Source organism: Megalobrama amblycephala, linkage group LG21, assembly GCF_018812025.1.
Source record: "Megalobrama amblycephala isolate DHTTF-2021 linkage group LG21, ASM1881202v1, whole genome shotgun sequence".
NCBI classification, from domain to species: Eukaryota; Metazoa; Chordata; class Actinopteri; order Cypriniformes; family Xenocyprididae; genus Megalobrama; species Megalobrama amblycephala.
This window is the reverse complement of record NC_063064.1, coordinates 30,172,933-30,195,009: the sequence shown is the minus strand read 5'-3', so window position 1 is coordinate 30,195,009 and position 22,077 is coordinate 30,172,933. Positions and strand designations below refer to the sequence as shown.

Here is a 22,077-nt window from a genome sequence, read left to right as displayed (position 1 = left end):
AATATGAAACTGTTAAGCTCATTTGCCAATGGTGTTTTTTTTCCGCTGTAAAAATTTGGAGCACTAAATGTGTAATGTCTTAATACTTTACACAGATTTGGTGTTAAATATACATTTTTAAATAGCAACTCTATCTTAACCACGCCCCCAGATACGTCCTCAAATATAACGTCAGATTTGGCGAAATTGGCGCGAGTTTCGCGTTTGTGGAGAGCAAGAACAAATGTGTGTTTGGAAATTATTTTTTATGTATGAATTTTACTGCTGCAATTTAAATTAACAAATGATAGACACATTATAACAAACACACCACTGCTCAAGGTCACACAGCAGGATATTTAATGCAGTCAGATAAAATACAAAATGTTTTATTCTGAATAAGTAATTCTAAAAAATCTTTTAATCAGATTAATATCTTTTTCTAAAGCAATATGCTCCAAGAAGCTGTGTTTTACAGTGAATTTAGAACAGCTAGGTTAGGCTTTATTGCTATTATAAAACAGTTAGTCCATAAACATATATATTTTAATAAGGTTTGTGGAGTTATTTACAACTGATTCGAACGTGGCACAACCAATCAGAGTCAAGGACCTGAACTATCTGTTTTATAATTAAGATTTTAACACTGCCAGCAAATTAATTTCATCATGTCCTCTTCCCAGACACAAGATGAGTGTGTTTGCATTGAGAAGATGTTGTAATGAGACTATGAGAGAACATGTTTTGTTATTTGTCTGTTCTGTTATATATTATATATAGCCTTGATCTTTGTCATATATGAGTTATACCTTCAAAGTCCACGCTAACACCTAATTGTCCAGCATATGCAATAAAATCGTGTTATTCCAACTATTCTCAGTAAAAATTGTAAAACGGGTTTTACAGTTAAAACGAGAAAACTTAGAAAAAACATTGAACTCTGTAGAGATTGAGACAACACTGGTTTGGAGTTCAATTTAACTAAAACTGCCAATTTAAGCTTATACTTAGTAGTTGACAAACATGACCATGAACTTTTTTATTTTTATGTTTTTAATCTAATGACTAAGGAAAACCCATATTTTTACACAATATATCTGGTCATGATTACATTAGTTCATTTGTATTAGTTAATTTATATTAGTAAATTTACAATTTGTAATAAATTTTCATTTTTTTTTTTAAACAGCTCACTGAAATAGTCTTATGATGAATCTCCCAGTGGAAAGTGTGCAGGCTGAGTGTGTATATAAATGTATATTTTTATTTATATGTTATAGGTTATTTCACTTTAATGGCAATGAAAATGCCCTCTTCATTGCCATTAAAGTGAAATTACTGAACCTAAACATACAAGCTTGATAAAAATGCTCATTTTAGAAGAAAATTTCAAACGGCACTTAGAGGCTTTTGCATTTGAAGTCTTCATAAATAAATAAATATATATATATATATATATATATATATATATATATATATATATATATATATATGTGTGTGTGTGTGTGTGTGTTATGTTTATAGTAGTACGCATATATATAGTAGTAGTAGTATAGTAGTACGCATATATATATTGGCTTGTATATTGCAAATTCAATGTTTCACTTATTGTTGAAACTGTTTCCTGCGCAGCAAGTAAAATTAAGTGAGATTTACCTAATTACGAAAAAAAATCACAGGCATAGGCACTCGTTTTAAATTAGGCTAATTATTATTAATACAGTATTAAAAGCATCCAATAAAACATAGGCTAATAATGTAAAATAAAATAAAAAAGAAGGATAAGTGTTATGATAAAGGTCTTTGTAAAATAATAATAAAAAAAGCTTTTGTTCCATATTTTTTCCCATCTTGGCCGTTTTTTTAAAACTAATACTCTACTGGAAAATTGTTAAATTATCGCGTTCTGCTGCTGTCCAAGAAGAATCTGATTCAAATGAAAACATTCCGCGCGGTTGTTATGATGTCATAGAACACAGTCAACGACTTTAAAAGAGCGCAAAGAGCTACTATCGGTGTAGTGATGATCAGGAGTCAGGTGAGTCACATCGAGCACAATTATCAAAGTACCTCTGCCTATTTAGAAAAACAAATGGGGCTAAAATATTAACTTTACTCCAGTTAATATTTGGTCGGGATATTTTTAAAACTCTTTTTTGCCGCTCTTTACTGTAATTTGGCGCGACAAATGCTGCAGTCAGTTCAAGCGGCAAAAGAACCGACCATCTCTTCCTCTTTACTACTAGTTAAAAACCAAATAAACATGAATTAACATCAGTAGCTAAGCTGAAACACACAGGACAGCTTACCGAAATCAATTTAATGTGTCATGTAATCGCTTAATCAGTGTTTTAACCGCGGAAAGACGTCAGTAAAACAGCTTGTAAACAATTTCACCTAACTTTTACTTTTACCTCAGTCAAAAGTCAGTGAAAACAAACTTTGTCAGCTTGAAAAAAATGACAATTTCTCTAAATATATGCACTATATCACATATTCATTATATTTTACTGTTCTTTAATATTTAATGTATGTTTGAATAAATCTGTCATGTAAAAGGTTTTTATGACAGGCACTTTAAATGTTTATGTTTCAAAGACGAAATGAAATAGAAGCATAATTATGTCATTAGGTTATTATTATAACTTTATTATTATAAAAACAGTGCAATTTAAATGTTTGTGTGCAAATCGGTTGTTAATTTGAACCTTTAATAGTAATGTACCAGAGTGTTTACAGCATTGAGATATTTTTTCCCTTGAGAAGAATGGACATGTACTTTACGTGATATATGCAAATAAATCAAAATCGAATCGTAAAATTTGTCTCAATACCCAGCCCACCAACTATGGTGAGTGTGGTTTTTCATTCTGAATTATGTTTTTTTTTAATCTCTCTAGGAAATGGTTAGCGACATTTTTGGTGACAAAATGGAGCGAAAAACCAAGAAGGAGCAGAAGAAAAAGAAGAAGCGGGACAAGATTATGTCATCTCCAGATGTGGTGGTTTCGGCCGCTGCACCTGTTGACGGTGCCAAATCTTCCTCCTCTTCCTTTTCCTGGAAACCCAAATTTCCATCTCTGCGCCGGGCTTTCCGCAGAATGCTATCTCTGATTCTGCCGTGTGTGTCCTCCTCTGAGGTGGACGAGTCCATTGAGACTCAGTCAACCAGCCTCGACACACACACTGATGCTTCTTCCTCATCTGCGGTCAGTGGATCCTCTGATCCAGAGCTTGATCTGCAGCCTGCGATCCATGAGGAAGAAGCAATCAGAGGTTAGGGAATGTTTTAACACTCATCCATCTTCTCAATTTTACATTAAAGTTTGAGTGTGCACAATAAAAACTAAATTATTATCTTCTCACAGATGTAGCTGAAGAGCAGAGCTCCGCTTCCTGCCCTGAGGAGACTTCCACTTCCACATCCACAGACAGCAGAACTTCAGATCTGCTGGATGCATCCTTGGAAATGGAAGTTATCGGAGGTTAGCATAATTTTGTCTTAAAAAGTGTTGTGCTTTTTTATATAACTGTACATTAAAATATCTATGGTTCCTTCACAGAGTCGAGCACCTCCAACAGCGCTGATGGTTCTTCCTCATCTGCTGAAAGCAAACCATCAGATCTGGAGACCAGCGCTGTGGGTGCTTCCTCCTCCGAAGAGAGCGAGACTGATCTGCTGGCTGAACTTCAGGCCGCAGCGGTTCTTGAAGGTTAGAGAAGTTTATTACAACTTTTACTGTATTATTTAAAGCACTATACAATTCATTAGCCTAATATGTGATGCATAATAATTCAAACTGCATTATTAATCTCTTCACAGATGCAGCCGGAGATCAAGCTCAAGTCTCTAATGTGGATCTTGACTGGTGGGTGAATGAATGTTGTGTGTTGATCTCTATATCACCACATAATGAATTAATAACCCAGCTCTTTATATAAAGTTGGATAACCTTATATTATCTTAACATATTGCTGATGTTTTCCCAGCGTTCTCGGTGTGCTGGCCAGTATGACGGCGCAGTCCAACGGTCTGTCCCAGACTGAAATACTGCAGCTCATCCAGGGCAGTTCACAGCGGGAGCAGATCGAGCAGCAGAGCAGCCGGAGCGACACGGAGGATGATGTAGAGCCTGCTGATGTTGTGTCCACAGCATTGCCAGCTAAAATCAAGCACTTGGGGTAAATGTTGGATATGCACAACTAGTTAAAAGTTTGAACACATGATGTGATTTTCACAGACACCCTCTAACTGAATGCCTCCTGTCACAGTTTTCCCAATTTAGGAAACACTTGCTACATGAACTCCGTGCTGCAGTGCCTCCTCACCACTTCCCCGTTCCGGGACGATGTACTTTCCCAGCGGGAGCAGTGGAATGAGGGAAGCACAATGCTCAGGTCAGCGTTATTTTCATATCATTGGGATATTATGAATTTTTTTCTTTTATGAATTTTTCTTTTTATTTAAATTTTTGTTTATTTTGTTTATTTATTTATTTTGTGATTTTGTAATTGTTATTAGTTTAAAAAAAAAAAATAAATGTATCAATTTTTATTTGTTTTATTTTTAGTTATTTTAAGGTTAAACTAAATGAAAAATATTATTAATTATTGTTATTAATAATTATTATTTTTAGGGATTTAATTATACTATTCATTTAATTATTGTTTTATTTTATACATATTTAATTTTTATAAATGTATTAATATTTTATTTCAGTTAATGTTTACTTTATTTCAAATAACAAAAATGTTTACTGTAATAAACCCTGGTTCAGGTAGCAACACTGAATTTATGCAACATTATATTTCAATCTAAATAGAAAATTGCAATTTCAAAGCAGCAAAACCAAAGCAGTTCTGTACGATTTTCTCTCCAGGGCACTTACTGACCTGCATAAGACCAGACTGACAGGCAATGACAAGAAGCTGAAGGCGAAGCTCTTGTCTAAAGTAAAGGCCTGCATTGAAACTCGCCATCCAGATTTCTGGGGAGACCATCAGCAGGTGAATGAGACGATGAACCGGATATTATTATTCATAAAATAATTTAAGATTATCCTCATCATCATTCACTCTTTCTCTTCTCAGGACGCCCATGAGTTCCTGATGGTTTGTCTGTCCCATCTGAAGGAGGAGGGCGAGCTTCTCCAGAGCTACTGGCCTAAATACACCTGCCCAGTAGCCAATATGGAGTTCCAGCTCAACCGCCTGCGCACCTGCGACAGGTAATGACATCTCACATCCACACCTGCGCTCGTTTCAGACTCTCAGACTTATTTATGTGACGCTGATGTTCTGTGGTTTCAGCTGTGGCTTCCAGAAGACCTTCAGAGAGGATTGCAACTACCTCTCGCTGGTCATCAGCCCTCGAGGATGCCTCATAGACAGCCTGCAGCAGTACTTCAAAGTGAGTGACGTCACTGATTACATATCAGCAGGAGGATGTAGTTTCTGATTGGCTGATGTCTGTGTCTTGTCTTTTTTTCTCTCCAGACATCTTCACTTGACTGCTCATGCAGCGAGTGTGCCGGCACAACAGCCTCGGAGGCGCTGGAATTAATCACATTTCCTCGGTACAACACTTTGTTAATCAGTCAGTATCCATAACTCAACAAGTGCTAGTCTATAACTTCTGATCATTTGAATCTCCCTACAGGATTCTGGTACTTCTAGTAATGCGGTTTGACATTAGATCCTCAATGTGCAAAGTCAAGGATCGACTGGAAGTACCAGGAGAGTTTTCACTGTCCTGCAGTACAGGTGCGTGTCAGTTCATCAAACATCTGTCCTCTGCTGGACACTTATGGATCGATCGCTCACCTGAATTACTCTAAAAGACAGCATTAGGAAGACATTTGCTTCGAAAAGACAACATTTGAATGATCTTTAAGCATTGAATATGTTCTGAAGTGTTTTCTTATTTTATGCATGATGTTTAACAGAGAGCAGGGAGATGACAGTGACAAAAAAGAGCCCAAATCATCAGCAAAAGAGAAGGAAGAAGAATAGCATTGAGCCTGCAGGACCACAGGAAAGATATTGAGAGCAATTCATAGATAGATAGATAAATAGAATGACAGACAAACTGATAGATAGATAGATAGATAGAAAGAATGACAGACAAACTGATCGATAGATAGATAGACAAACTGATAGATAGATAGATAGATAGATAGATAAACTGATAGATAAACTGATTGATAGGTAGACAAACAGATAGATAGACAGATCATCTAATAATCTGTGTTTGTGTTCAACAGGTGGAAGCATCACCGTACAAATTAGCTGGTGTGGTTTCACATCTGGGCAGCAGTTTGTATTGTGGTAAGACTTTCTTCTATATTTCCAGTCATCTCATTCACTCATTAAGCATCATACTAATATTCCTCTGTCTTGTAGGGCATTACATCAGTCACATACGTGACATCACTGGATCCGGATGGCTTGAATGTAGTGATACCAGCATCACAAGAACCAGCTGGGCAAAGGCATCAAATACTTTTGGGAAGAACGGATACATGCTCTTCTACGTGAAAAGGTAAATGGTAGCACAGTACTAGTGCTCAACTAATGTTCAGTGGTCAGGTCACTTATATTAAGCCACTGTTGTACCTGTAGCTGAGCAGTGGCTGGTTGATGGCGTTTTGAAGAGAAAGGGAACCAAAGCTTAGTGAAGATCCTTCTGTGGCTTCTCAATCTCTAAACACCAGCTCATCCGTCTTCCCGATCCCTCCTGGGAATCGCATCTCTCTACCAGAGCATCCGTTTGCAAGGCCGATTTCTGAAGGCTTTCAGTCAAATGATTGCTGATTCAGAGTGCTAACCATTACACAATGGAACCTGTCCAGGATTCTTCTCATTGGCCTCATGTGCTCATCTGGGATTTGAACCCAGGACTTCTTGCACCCTAAGCAAGAATCATACCTCTAGACCAACGAGCCACCCTGTGCTGGTCGCACGACGTCAGCAGGCCACAGAATTCACTCTGTGTATGGCTTTGACAGTGTTCAGCTCGTGGTGTTCTTCATGGGAGAGATGAAGTGTCGACACAGATGTAAAGATGTAAAGACTAAGCAGAATGCAAATAAAACACAATGTCACAAATAAGCTAATTGCTGCATGACGTCATCTAGCAACATTTAGCGACTTTTCGATTGAAAATAGTTGGTAATGCTGTTCTTTTTATAGTGAACTTAAATGAAATATTTCCTAATATACAATTAAACTCCACTCAAATACTATATATATAGCTGAAACTGCACTGTATCCTAAATGTAACAAATTTAATAAATTGGACTTATGAAAAAGCATTATGTGCTTGATACATTTGGCACTTCATGAAAAATAAATAAATAATAATTAAAAAATACACAGCTGCAGTGAAGTAAGACAAATGATGAACTTAAAATTTAATAATAAATAAATAATTTATAATCTTATTTATATCTCATTCTCTTGTATTCTTATTTGTTTTTACAGTTTTTCTCGGTCGCTTTGGTGCATTTCTCACATCACTATTTACATTTGCACAACAGTTAATGCAGTTCTCAAAACAATTAGTACAAACTGCAAAACCTAGTTGATAACCTGCAAAAGCGTGTCACTTGCTCAAAATGGATAGGTCATTCCTCAAAAGCAAGTATTCGTGTCAATGAAAGTGTCAGTGTCATCAAGATGAAAAGTCCTGACACCATTGTTTATGAACAAGATAGTCAAATGGCTTTATCATGTTTTCATTATGACAGTTTACTCTGTCAGTGTTTTCCAATGCAAAAAAGTCAGATCTTGGTGACACTACCTGAAAATGCTCAAGACAGCACTATATACTATTTGCACAGCCATTTGAAAAATACAGTAAAGTTACACATTACTGTATTGAATATGTATGTTTCACATTTTTACTGCATATGCTCTTTGCAATTCTGTTCACAGCATTGTGCAAAAGAAAAATTACACCCTTATTTGCAACAAACATAAACTCCCTTTGGGTAGAGCTGTGCACAACTGCAAACAATATTGCAGTACATATGGCAAATCTTTACTGTAACACTACTGTACACTACAATACACTAAATGTGTGATGCAGTAAAGCTGTACGTCTAAATGTAAAATGTACAGTGACAAGTTCTTGTCCCACTGCAAGCTTCATGTATGACACAATGACAGTAGTGCAGTGCAGATTGTTTAGTGCTGAATTACTGTCCATTTATACACACCTGTTCTCCGACAAAATGTTTGAATAATTGAATTTACAGTGGTTTTCCCAACATTTGGCTGCACCCTTCGACCAGCCTCAGCCATTGTGAGGCCGTGATTGACAACATGATCCACAATTGTAGCCCTGATTTCATCAGGGATCTGCCTATGTACTTGGCCTCTTCTTCCTCTTCCCCTGTTTTGTCCCCTTCTCCTTCTTCCCCACACCCTTACCCCTCTTCCATGAGGCTGACCTTCCACTTCTGTGTCACAGTATTGTAGAAATGGTACACACTATGTCCTGCTTGGTTCGTATATGCTTGTAAAGTGGGGGTTTATGGGATTCAGCTCTGACAGTGATTGTAGAGAAGTGGCTTATCATTGGTTGCAACTAATGCTTCACACATCCCTTCTCATCAGTGAAAGTTGAGATTCACTTGAGAGAAATTGTTCAATTTAGGAGACATTTTCAGGAAAAAAAGATTTAAAAAAATGTGTAAAATTTGCTTGACAGATTTTGACAACTAGTTCAACATTTTTGTATGTAATGACTGAAGCAATGAAATGAGGATTATTAGTTTTATATGGAATGACTATTCAGCATTCACAAGTATAGTTAATTTTGACTGACATGACATAAGCAAATGATAATGGTATAAAACAGCAGAGAGTTGTATGAAAGCAATTGATGCATGTCCAAAAGCATTTGCAATTTGTTCGAAGGAATAAGAAACTGCTACTATGATGTGCACAAATGACTAAATGTTGTGGAGGTTGAACTAACTGTTGTGCAAATGTAAATAGTGATGTGAGAAATGCACCAAAGCGACTGAGAAAAACTGTAATACATTTCAAAAACATTTATCAATTTTATTTTTTACTTTTTATCATTGTTTCATTTCTTATGCATTTTACAATTATTTTAAATACTTTTTATGTAAAGCACTTTGAATTACCAATTAAATAAACTTGCCTTGCCAAAAAAATAAATGATAAATTAAAATGTAAATTAATAAATTATGAATACATTTTTAATAAAAATAAAAAGAATTTGATAAAAAATAGTTCTCTCCTTCCCTTTATTATCTAAATGAACACGTTCATGGCCATAAACACTAAATGAATAGTGTTTTCTTAAACTGAATCATTATGAACAAAAGGAAATCAACAAAGCAAATTAATCAATTACGTTTATTTTTTGACCCCAGCACCAATTACATTCATTATTTTGAAACATACACCAGTTGCTCACACACCAGAAAAACTCATTTGCAGCATAACCAAATAGCATAGACAACATATAAATGTTCTAATGTACGTATACTGATAATTTCAGATGTCAAAGTAATTATAATAAAAATAAAAAGATAAGAAACAGTGCTATGAGAAGGACACAGGCCACAGATGTTGCTAAAGCCACTATCATCTGTCGTATAGGCTTTCTGAAAAACTCGCTGATGCTGGTACGATGACTAAAGCGTCACTTGCTGAAGGGGGTCTAATGAACTGGTGTTTTATGCTCTATTACAAATTCTATATTAAATTCAAAAGTAATTGTGCAACGTCATTATATATTCAGCCTCATTTAACCTCATACGGCCAAAGGTTTGTAATGTACTGTGAGGTAAAATAATGCTAACGTGACCCAACAGAGCAATAACATCCAAAATATTTTAACTTGTGTCATGAGCTAATGATGAGCTCATCTGATATTCTGTACATTCATTGATAAAGGCTTGATGTGATAAGCTAATACCCTTCATAAGAAAAACTCCATAACTGATGTGCAGACAAAACAGACAATGGCCCGAAACATACTCTATGCAAGTATGTGAACGGAAACGCTACACAAACTCGATTTTGTGTTGTGTACACTTATGAAAGTTCACACAATATGACCCCATCGCTACAGTTTAATGTTTCACAGAAATTTCAGCCTACATTTGCTGCCATTTTGTGCTTTTCAAACATGATGACAGCATCACTTTCTCATCCAGTTTCAATTAGAAAGTTCCTTCCAAATACCACATTCAAGCTCAAGCACAAAGGTATTTTCCAAATCATACTTTTGTTTTGGAAACGTACAGAGATGATTCCCGTTTTTCCTCAATAAACACCATGAACAATGGAATTAAAATCCGAAAACACGTAACATGCACTTTTTCCAATTAACCTTGCGATGCTGCCTTTTTACCATTTCTTTGTTCATAAATCATAAAAAGATTTTGACAAGAGGCATCTGTCCCATGTTATGGATTCAGAAAAGACAAAAAATAGCTTGATTCTCACCATAAACAATAAAAAATAGACCAACAGTGTTTCAGGTTAAAAGGCGAGAACTCTTAGTGCATGTTTCATTTTCCAGGGAAAAGCATCCAAATTAGCCCTGGATACCCTGAACAATATAAAAACATGAATTTTATATATTCATAAAATTCAAAAGCCAGACTTTATCTAATCTTTGATAGGTTTGGAAATCAAATGCACAAACTAAATTGCAAAATTTACAGATGATTTTATAAAATATAATATCAGCTCTTTAGCTAACTTTAAGATGTATTCAAAATGAATAAACAAAAACAATGCCCACCAACTTATTTACTACAAAATATATGTTTTAAAAACCCTCTGCAACCATATTTTGAGCTTATAATTACATATTTGAGCTTATAATTAAATTACTGATCAGTTTAATAAACCCACCAAATTTTCCCGTATTTCAGATTAATCTAATTAAAATAATACACATAACCCAGGAACATACAAGATTAAAATGCAAAATATAAAGAGCCAAAAGACACCAAGCAAGACAAACACAAAGGCCATTAAAACTCATAGATAGAGAAACTTTATAAGCCATATCCATGAAAACAGACTCTGAATCTGTACGGAACAGCGGCCATCATGAGGGCTTCAATGCAACTTGACATAATTGCTTTTGTCACTTTTGAATCTACATATATTTATAGACATGGGTATAATTTCAGATAAACCCAACCCCAGCTAACAAAAATATGTTCTAAGAACTTTATTTTTGAATGTTCTCTGAACATTCTAAATGTCCAGTTTTTGTTCTTAATGTTTTAAAAACGTTAAAGGAACATTCCATTTCGCAAACGTTCTGGGATTGTTACTTTTGAATGTGCTCTGAACATTCTGAGACAATTAGTAGCATTTAAAAATGTTAGATAAACATCCAACTAAAATGTTTCAGAATGAACAATGCATAAATAATGTTTTTGTGCTAACGTTTTAAGAACATTATTAAAGACCATATAACTTTAAATGAAAGTTCTATTAATGCCACTGGAAGAACATTTGTTTATAACTTTGAGAGAACGTTCTGAGAACGTTCCCTGTTAGCTGGGACATGGTCTATTTATGGTACAATCAAACCCCCCACCTTGACTATTTAGCCTTGCAAAGATATGGACGTACAATCAACAAAGCAAATTTTATAATTTCCCCCATGATTATAATGAGTGCAGCTATAAAAAGTAGTGGAAATGCAGTAAGGCCATCCAAAATGAACCTGCAATATATACAGTATTTAGGCACATAGCTCTTTAATATTTGAGATACTGATGTGTGTAACCCTTGAAATAGCTTCAATCATCATTGGCAGCTGCTCAAAATGATGGGACACTGTTCCACAGATTCTGGCATTAAGTGCGTAAACATTGTGAGCCACCAAGGCCTGGGCAACACTTTAAAACACGTGAACGTTGTACATAACAGATGAAATCGGCTGCGCTGCAAACTAAGGCAAATCATAAACACAGATCACGAAGTAAGGCCGATTGCATAGAACGTGAGCTTGTTCTGTGTTCCACATTCGTGACTGGGTTCAGGGCTTAAAAGGCCGAAATGTTTCTGCAGTAAACCGTTGATCGTTTTTAGAAAAATAAAAAGCCACAAATGTTAAGGGAGTGTTTTCAGTCCGGTTTGGTCTGATTGGCTTTCAGTCTTATTTATCACTTACGTTGCGTGAACGTTTTCCAGTTTCTAATCAAGATATGGATTTGGGTTTGATCAGGTGTATTGTGTGATGTATTTTGGCTGGGACTGATCCGATTCATAGTTGTCCAGCAGAGCTGTGGCACCGTGTGACGCATCGATATTGATGTCGAAGCACAAAAACAACCCTCATCAACTCCGCCCCACTCTGACACGGAGACGTTAAAGCACCTACAGAATTTTGGGTTTGTGGGAGTGGGCTCTGTCCCTCAGTGTAACGCCATTGGACGATTGCTGGGTGGCCCGAGAGCTGATTGGAGCTCGGTGGGGGGAAGAGGGCGGGGCCAGGCTGGGCAGGTATCAGCTGATTGGCCCCTCCGTCTCTCCATCCTTGTCTGACTCGTCTTGTATCTCGTCAGTGTTCCCTGAGTCACTGCTCGCAGATGAGCTGATGGAAGGAGAATTTCTGAAGGGATGAGAAACGAAAGGAAAGAGAAGATGATTTATTAAAATCCTCACTAATAATGGTCCAATTCATGTCTACATTACTAACTAGTAATAAAATTACTAAGGGAAATCTGAGCTATTGTACTTAGTCAGATTATATGATAGATTTGACTTTTTTTGGTGTCTAATGGTTAATACTGTATATAATACTACCTGAATTTTCCTGTTAATTTGATATTAAAGAGGTCCTGAACTGAGAATTCAAAATTTCTTTGATCTTTTGACAGTTAAGAGGTCGTTATACTATAAAAATATCCTGTAATTTTCAATACTCAAAACTTCCAAAATTCTATTCCAAAAACAGCTTTTTTTTTAAACAAAATGACAGGATCTGAAAAATGTGGAATTATGATGTCATAGTGCAGCGAAAGACCGCCTTTACAGAAGAAGGTCAACGCCTACTTCTACATCATCACGTCTTTGGCGCCGCCCACTGCCGCGTTAGTGAATAGTGACATGACATGCAAGAAAAAAATGTAAATTGTGCGCAAAATTTACTAATTCTTTCCCTCGATTTGCTAAATCATGTGCACGATTTACTATTTTGTTCTCTCGATTTACTATTTCGTTCCCTCAATTTGCTAATTTATGAGCATGATTTACTATTTTGTTCCCACGATTTACTATTTCATTCCCTCGATTGGCTTATTCATGCTAATGATTTACTATTCCGTTCCCTTGATTTGCTAATTCGTACACACAATTTACAAATTCGTTCCCTCAATTTGCTAAATCATTCTCACGATTTACTATTTCATGCCCTCGATTTGCTAATTCGTATGAACGATTTACTATTTCATTCCCTTGATTTGCTAATTCGTACGAACGATTTACTATTTCATTCCCTCGATTTGGTAATTCGTACAAACGATTTACTATTTCATTCCCTTGATTTGGTAATTCGTACAAACGATTTACTATTTCATTCCCTCGATTTGGTAATTTGTACGAACGATTTACTATTTCATTCCCTTGATTTGCTAATTCGTACGAACAATTTACAAATTTGTTCCCTCAATTTGCTAAATCATTCTCACGATTTACTATTTCATTCCCTCGATTTGGTAATTCATGCGCACGATTTACTATTTCATTCCCTTGATTTGCTAATTCGTACGAACGATTTACTATTTCACTCCCTCGATTTGCTAATTCATGTGCATGATTTACTATTTTGTTCCCTCGATTTGCTAATTCGTACACATGATTTACAAATTCATTCCCTAAATTTGCTAAATTGTTCGCATGATTTACTATTTCATTCCCTTGATTTGCTAATTCGTACGCACAATTTACAAATTCGTTCCCTCAATTTGTTAAATCGTGCACACGATTTACTGTTTCGTTCCCTCGATTTATAAATCAAGCGTTCAAATCAGAGTGCTAAAACCAGGGTAGAAAATGGCCATTTATTTCTAAATTATGAAATTTTTTTATGTAAAATATTAACATCATAAGTGCACCTCGGAAACATAATAAAATAATTAAAAATTGCAGTTCATGACCCCTTTAAAATGTGCTTTCATTGCCTATGCTTTATGACACTGACACCACAAATATGCACCTTATGAAAACCCAAGATTAATTGTTAACCCTGGGTAAATTATGAGCACTGTGAAACGTGAAGCAAGATGACCCAGTATTCCGTTTCCCAGGGTTTACAATGACCCATGATTAACTAGATAAAGTGTGAAAAGCCCTTCTGTTGAGCTTTGTCTTCAGTACTTTTGAATACTACAAACAATAGGCATTTCCGATCTTAAATCAGCACTATAAGTTGAGAAGCTGTGGCTGTGAATCACCTTCCACCCTTGATCATTCTCCTGCACGTCTCCATCTGCACGTCCAGCCCTCGCTTCATGCTGCACATCTCCATGTACTCATGCAGGTGTCTGTTCATGTCACTCTTAGCGGTGGCCAACTCCATCTGTGTGAGTGAGAGAACGATATAAATATGTCTGGAATCAAGTTCCAGGGCTGGTGAAGAAAACACATTCAACTTCATCGTATATGAGGTTCAGTAGAGGGACAAACAAAATCACAGTTTGGTTTGGAAGGACAATAAAGAAAAACAGCACATTCAAACCTCAATTTGTCCGATAGTCTTCTGATATTCCTGCTCTCTGGTCTTGATAAGAGACTCTGTCTCATCGATGAGACTACCAAGACCGCCGTCCTGAGACACAACAGAGAAACAGGCTTATTTCACTCATATTTCACACATATTTAAACAAACGCCGAACAGAGGAGAGTCTGCTGGCAAAAAGAGAATGCGACAGAGCTCGTAATAAAACAAGAACCAACATCAGCTTGGGCCAAAAGTTACGTAATGTATCTTTAAGAAATCTTACCGATCCCAAACTTGTGAACGGTAGTGTATAATGATGATATATGTAAACTCACCGCTTCATGAGCGTCTCCGTTGCAGTCGAGAGCGCCGGTGCTGTTGGTAAGGGCACAGGGTACATTGTAGTTGGTGAAATCTTCCCATAGCAGCAGCGTATCATCGTTCTCCTCCCACGTCAGACTGTCACAGTCATCATCGATCTCAAACGTCTCCCGCCTAGCAACAAATGAGTTATCTGAACAATGTCTGCACGTGAGGAAAAAGAAAGGGGCAGAAAGAAAGCACAGAGAAAGAGCAGGCAGTGAAGACAATCACGGACAAAACGAGAGAGGACGGATACATACAAAGACATATAGAGACATACACTACTTTCACACTGCAGCTGAAGGAGGCCCAAATCTGATTTTTCCCTCACTGTGAATGGCAAAATTTGCATTGAATCTTACATTTTCAATTTGGATCTGGGTCGCATTCTTAAGTCAAAATAAATTGGATATGCATCCCCAGAACAGGAAACGTTCTCAGAACGTTATAAACAAACGTTCTTCCAGTAACGTTAATTGAGTGTTTGTTTGAAAGTTATCTGGTCCTTAATAATGTTCTCTAAATGTTCACATAATCATGAAAAAAAAAGTTTTTAAAACATTTAAACAACTGGATGTTTTGAACATTCAGAGAACATTCAGAAAACAAACTTTTTCCTAAGTCAATGGGAGAACACATTATTAGAACATATCGTTAGCTGGGTCTAAGGAAGCTTGTATAAAAAAGGTAATTGCGACTTTTTATCTCACAATTCTTACTTTTTCTTGCAATTGCGAGTTTTTTATCAAGCAATTCGGACTTTATAACTTGCAATTCAGACTTTTTTCTCAGAATTGCGTGATATAAAGTCACAATTCTGATTTTATTTCTCAGATTATATCTCACAATTCTGACTTTGTATCACGCAATTCTGACTTTATAACTCGCAATTCTGACTTTTTGAGATATAAACTCGTAATAGCAAGAAAAAAAGTCAGAATTGTGAGATAAAAAGTCGCAATGACCTTTTTTATTTTTTATTTCATGGCGGAAACAAGCTTCCATAGTTTTGCAATGTGACTTCAGTGTGAACAGGTCAATTTAAAGAAGTACTCCACCTGAACATGATTTGATTTGATTTCTTTAGTCATTTGTAATTAAATCAATCATTAATTTGAGTCTCAGACAAGCTTTTGTCTGAGAAAAAAAACTAGGTGGAATGAATGCCATTATTGCATAAATCTAATTCAGCAATTAAAGGAATTTCTCCACCTAAATAAAATTCGACTTTAATTTATTTTTCTTTATAAAGATATTTTAATTATAAATATATTAACAACTAACAAAGTTTAGTTTGGTTGGCACTGTTTTTGAAGAAAATGACAATTTTGTGTTTTGAATGGAATATTTCTCTATGGCAGTAACGTTCCTTAAACAATTATTTGTAACACTTTACAATAAGGTCTCATTAGTTAAAATAATATTAATAACAATTAACTATTCTTAACTGTAAATAGTTAATGCATTACCTAACTTGAACTAACAATGAGTTTTCACAGTTTTAACTGTTCATTGTTTGTTCATGTTAGTTCACAGTGCATTAACGAATGTTAACAGACACAACTTTTGATTTTAATAATGTATTAGTAAATGTTAAAATTAACATCATGTAAAATTAATAAATGCTGTAGAAAATTGCTGCAAAAGTAGATAAAGCTCTTAGCAGAAGTGAGAATCAGAGAAACACAGAGATACAGGCTTTACAAGGTCATGACATTGAAATCTACATGGAAAAAGAACAACCTGCACAATTCCCCCCCAAATAGCTTTTGTCCGTCTGCAATTCTTAGCATCACCACGTGATGGTGACAGAGTACAGACGTGAAGCAATCTCAATCCATCTGACTGCAGTCTGAACCCTGAATCTGTCCCTCTGCTCTGTTAGTTTTTTGTGAGGACTCACAGATGGTTGAGCATGCGTTTCATCTCGTCTGTGATGTTGAAGGGAACGTCTTCCTCTGAAGTGCTGGGATCAGCATCCATCTCTGAGCTTTCCTCATCCGATAACGGCTTCTTCTCCTTCTTTCTGCATGCAACAGCCGCCTGAGATGAAAAATATTACAGGCACATATTAAAATCAAGCCATGCATTGGAACTATAGCGTGGGTTTGGCTGCACTGCAATGTGATCACCTTGTGTGCACTGCAGTAAAGGTTTTACCCACCCTGTCTGCTGGTGCTCTGGAAGGACTGAACATTTTCGACATGTCCTCCGAGTTCCTCTGCTGAGCCACGTCACACAGCTTGGCCGTGATGTCGATTCTCCGGCAGATGTCCATGTCCACCTTCATGGCTTTCTCCTGGATCTTGGTGTCGAGGTCGGTCATTTGCTAAACAAAGATTCAAGCAGTGTTAGAAAATGAGAAGGAAACTATTGGATTATGATGCTGGAGAAACAAGATTGACAATTGCAATGTCATTCGATTTGTGCTTAGTCACTTTATTCTCACTCCCATGCCTCTATATTTACACACAGGCCACGTGCACACTGCAAAGTTTTGCGATGGTTGACATGGGCTAAATGCAGTCAGTATTTGATTTATTAACAGCTGTGACTCTCCATATAGTGAACCATATACTGCCTGTATGAACAAGTAAGCAAAATCAATCCACTTTTCTTTTGTAAGCATAATAACAATGGCCTTATTTAAATATCAAAGATGGTCGGAATGATGAGCAAATTAATCTGCTCAAATATTTATACTTTTTTTTTAAATAAAAAATTTGAATTTTTAAAATAAAAATAATTAATATTAAAAAAAAAAAAAATATATATATATATATATATATATATATATATATATATATATATATATATATATATATATATATAATTAAAAAATAAATGTTTAAAATAAAAAATGAAATAAAAAATATTAAATAAAAAAATAAATGTTAGTATTTTTAAATAAAATTAATATTTGTAAATTAAAATATATATTTCAACATTTATTAAAATAAGTGTGGAGCACTTTAATATTACATACACATTAACAAAATACACATTGCTGTCATATATTGTGTGTTTGTAGACTTTTATGCTATTTCCTGTCGTGTGCTTTGCTTTGTAGTTCTTTGTAGTTTTTCATGTTGATTAAGTTCCCCAGGTGTTTCCCATTAACCACGCCCCCTTGTTTTCTTGTTTCACAAGGATGTCTGTGTATATATAGTACTTATGTTTCACTTGTGGTTTGTCTGTCATTGTACAAGTTTCCTTTTGTTTGTTTTTTTTAAACTTCCTAGCATTTAGAGCCTAGCACATACTGTTGCTACATCTGAAAATCCATGAAAACGCTGAGCAAAGAGGACACTGACAATGCGTTGACAGACAAGGCACAGCGGGTTACTTTTGATATGAAACAAAGTTTCAAATTTTGTATTTTTTTAAAAGAAATTTAAACAATAAATATCGTTTTGTAGCTCTTTAATGTGTCGTGACAGATCGCTGTAGCGCCTCAGCTCAAGCGGCTCGTGAACCGATCATCTCTTCCTACTAGTTAATTTATAGCATCAAATAAACATGAATGAACATCAGAAGGAATGTTGTTTCAACCACTGAACGACGTCAGTACACACTATTTTTCAAATTCAAGTCCACCGACGTTAATCTACTCACTCCCCTGACTGCTTTGACAGACAAAATGGCGAATTCGGCGTTATGATTGGTTAGATCGCCTGTCAATCCACACGGACTGCACACATGAGAACTTCGTATGTCACTAAAATTGTTGTTCAGGAGTGAATTGGGTTGGAAAATGCAGTCGTCAAATGTAATTTAGAGTGAAAGAAACAGTATTAAGGGATAATTATATTTAGCTGCAGTGTGTATGTGTCAATATGCTTATTCAAACTGAGAAACTCATTCTCATAAAACTCATTATGCCACTTCAAATCACTGTAATCTCATGCTGAATGTCAATTATAAGCTAAACACATCAGTCATAAATCACTGTCATTGCACACAGATGCTAAGACCAACAAGTTAGTCTTGTGGTGAATCCACACGCACGCAACCAGCTTGAGCAGTTAATTTCACCTAAAAGCCTCATGGGAAACAATTGCTGCGACTCATTTATTCTGTATGGACGCTGCAGATGGTTAACTAATGCTAACTCTGCGTGTGGTCTGTTGAAACAGATGCAAATGAAACGAATCAAAGCAATTGTTTTCCTTTATTAACTACAGATGATGTCTTGCATTCTCTCTTACTTTCAGGTCCAGGATTTTCCTCTGGTTCTCTACGTCTCTAGAGCGGCGTCGCCCGCCAGCCTTTATAATAAATACATCAGTTCAGAGTTTTTATCGCCACAAATCTATTTATGGTGTTTACTGGCACACGGTGACATTCGTGTGAATGACTAGCTGACAGAAGAGGCGATGCGAAAGTGAAGTAACGTTAACCTGTAAATCCAGGTGACATCTGAATAAACGGTTTATTAATTCCTCACCATCCAGATCAGCTGGTATAAATGGAAGGTGTGTGTGAATATGAAACAATGGCAATATGACAAAGCAGAAGTCAGTGTGTGTGTGTATTGTCTCAGCTCTGTGTTTCTGCTGCAGGGGAAAAGAGCCAAATAAGGCAGAGCGTGTTTCTCTGCTGTCGTGAAACAGAAAACAGCCAGCGGGGTTTACTTTGGAATTAAGCTAATAAAGACTTGATTGAGATTCTTATCAAATATAGTAATAAAAAAAAACATCCACATGAATTATTGAGTTTTATTTGGAATAAAACACATTCTTATGTCGTGATCTGATGATGTGATAAAACAAATCAATTATACTGTACTTCATGAACTTCAAATATGTTCTAAAAAATGTTTGAAGAACATTTCCCATGAAAGGATTAGTTCACTTCAGAATTAAAATGTCCTGATAATTTACTCACCCCCATGTCATCCAAGATGTTCATGTCTTTCTTTCTTCAGTCGAAAAGCAATAAACTTTCCAGGATTTTTCTCCATATAGTGGACTTCATTGGGGTTCAACGGGTTGAAGGTCCAAATGTCAGTTTCAGTGCAGCTTCAAAGAGCTCTACATGATCCCAGATGAGGAATAAGAGTCTTATCTAGAGAAACCACCGCTCATTTTCTAAAAAAAAAAAAAAATTATATACTTTTTAACCACAAATGCTCATCTTGCACTGCTCTGCGATGCGCCACGCATTACGTAATCATGTTGGAAAGGTCACGCGTGACGTAGGCGGAAGTAGCCTACCGAGCAAGTGTTTATAAAGCAAACGTGCAAAGACTAAGACAAACGCCCTTTACAAAAAAAGGTAAAATAATGATGTCAGATGATTTTGAAGTTAGAGGAAAAAATGAGATGGAGTTTTTCGCCCTACCGCGGTACTTCCGCCTACGTCATGTGTGACCGTTCCAACATGATTACGTAATGCGTGGTGCATTGTAGAGCAGTGCAAGACGAGCATTTGTGGTTAAAAAGTATATAAATGTTTAATTTTTTTAGAAAATGACGGATGGTTTCTCTAGATAAGACTCTTATTCCTCGTCTGGGATCATGTAGAGCTCTTTGAAGCTGCACTGAAACTGACATTTGGACCTTCAAACCATTGGTCCCTGTTGAAGTCCACTATATGGAGAAAAATCCTGGAATGTTTTCTTCAAAAACCTTAATTTCATTTTGACTGAAGAAAGACAAGAACATCTTGGATGGTGAGTAAATTAAGTGAACTAATCCTTTAAATTAAACACATATCAGAAAAAACTTTCCATTTGATGTTTTGAGAACATTATAATAGAACAGATAACTTTGAACGAACATTCTATTAATGTTACTAGAAGATTGTTTGATCATAACCTGTTAGCTGGGTATAATGAATACAAATCGATTACTTTGCTCTGAAGAAACTGTCAGTGAAACAGTATACTGGTCTCTAGATATGGAAATACTCACATCACTCATGAGGCTCTTAAAGACCACCAGTTCAGCTTTCAGTCTTTCAACCTTCTCGTTCAACTCGTCCTGGATGGCTTCGGACTCGTTTACGTTCTGAACACACACATAAACAGACACACGAAAGCAAAGCAGCATAAGAATACACTAAACAGCCTGTTTGTGATGACATTACACTCTGAGTCTGGGTTTAGTTTGGTCTTAATAGGTTGAAATAGCATGAAATAGACATGTTTTGTTATTGGGTAGCTTCCTCCTGGTATTACAGGCCTTCACTTTATGAATACAGCTTACAGATCTTCATGTTAAATGGCATAAAGCACACACACACACACTCTCCAGACTAATGAAATCCCCACAGAGGCGATGCTGAAGGTTGGAGAGGAAATCCATACGGCTCAGGACAGAATTGAAAAGGCAGGTTCTGGGTATGTTTGGGCTCTCTGGGGACGGTTTTCTCCTCAGCGCTTTTGCTGACCCATAATCCAACACAAACACAGATGCAGCCGTTTATTGATTTTCCCGCTGCATCAGCAGAAGATGGATCTCACACCTGCAGCGTGATTCTGGGGAATGTTGGGCGTTTGAGACATGGGATGCAGCACTGCTGTTGAGGCGGTGGTCCGGTACAAACGGGTCTGTCGTCATGTTTAAACACCGACACGGATAAATGCATCCTGACCCAGATTGTTGGAGGTCACACACACAGTTTATATTTGCTCAGATCACATGTGTGGGAACTTTTACTCATCATGTATTTTAGCATGATGGTATAAATACTTTAAAAGGGTTGCATCATGAAATGCCTGATTTAATTTTCTTGTTTAAAATAAAAGAGCTCAATGTTGTTACTATGTGGGCACTAAGGAGTGCTTACTATTCATACTTTAAAATATTCAAATTGTTTGAAATCTCTGACTTTTGATTGCATTTTAAAAAATACATTTTGCATTCACTCAAAATGTATTTTAAGATGGGAAACATGCTGTATTTTCTTGCCCCTCGAAGTATGATTTCTAAAAATTATCTTCATATATTTAATGGCCATTTTTTATGTAAATATATTTATATTGTCCAAAATACATTTTG

General features: G+C 36.1%; 2 protein-coding genes and 1 non-coding gene across 6 annotated transcripts in view; 1 reads left to right on the top strand and 2 right to left on the bottom strand.

Annotated features, from left to right (window-relative positions):
* Window positions 1–1,946: 1,946 nt before the first annotated feature.
* LOC125256530 (ubiquitin carboxyl-terminal hydrolase 37-like) lies at window positions 1,947–20,007 on the top strand. Of its 3 annotated transcripts, none has more exons than XM_048172602.1 (15): window positions 1,948–2,017; window positions 2,880–3,255; window positions 3,348–3,464; window positions 3,543–3,692; window positions 3,803–3,848; window positions 3,970–4,161; window positions 4,252–4,377; window positions 4,860–4,986; window positions 5,071–5,207; window positions 5,290–5,389; window positions 5,476–5,555; window positions 5,639–5,742; window positions 6,243–6,306; window positions 6,382–6,520; window positions 19,288–20,007. In XM_048172602.1, exons 1-14 carry the CDS (start codon window positions 2,003–2,005, stop codon window positions 6,404–6,406), a joined length of 1,659 nt encoding a protein of 552 aa, XP_048028559.1. In that variant the 5' UTR covers window positions 1,948–2,002; the 3' UTR covers window positions 6,407–6,520; window positions 19,288–20,007. The 3 variants fall into 3 exon arrangements, with proteins under 3 accessions (XP_048028557.1, XP_048028559.1, XP_048028558.1); XM_048172601.1 differs by lacking the exon at window positions 19,288–20,007 and adding an exon at window positions 6,601–7,089; XM_048172600.1 differs by lacking the exons at window positions 6,243–6,306; window positions 6,382–6,520; window positions 19,288–20,007 and adding an exon at window positions 5,925–6,062 and having other exon boundaries at window positions 1,947–2,017.
* On the bottom strand, window positions 6,851–6,923 carry trnap-agg. Its single transcript has one exon. It is a non-coding gene; the product is annotated as a tRNA-Pro (tRNA).
* iffo2b (intermediate filament family orphan 2b) overlaps window positions 9,356–22,077 on the bottom strand; it is a 34,081-nt gene continuing 21,359 nt past the window's right edge. Inside the window, exons 3-10 of one of the 2 annotated variants that reach the window (XM_048172603.1) lie at window positions 20,989–21,084; window positions 19,282–19,341; window positions 17,238–17,402; window positions 16,977–17,116; window positions 15,046–15,205; window positions 14,729–14,818; window positions 14,445–14,569; window positions 9,356–12,601 (exon numbers count right to left, since the gene is read on the bottom strand). In XM_048172603.1, the coding sequence (XP_048028560.1) occupies window positions 12,496–12,601; window positions 14,445–14,569; window positions 14,729–14,818; window positions 15,046–15,205; window positions 16,977–17,116; window positions 17,238–17,402; window positions 19,282–19,341; window positions 20,989–21,084 (942 nt within the window). In that variant the 3' untranslated portion in view covers window positions 9,356–12,495. The remainder of the gene's footprint in view (window positions 12,602–14,444; window positions 14,570–14,728; window positions 14,819–15,045; window positions 15,206–16,976; window positions 17,117–17,237; window positions 17,403–19,281; window positions 19,342–20,988; window positions 21,085–22,077) is intronic. The other variant, XM_048172604.1, reaches the window with a different exon arrangement.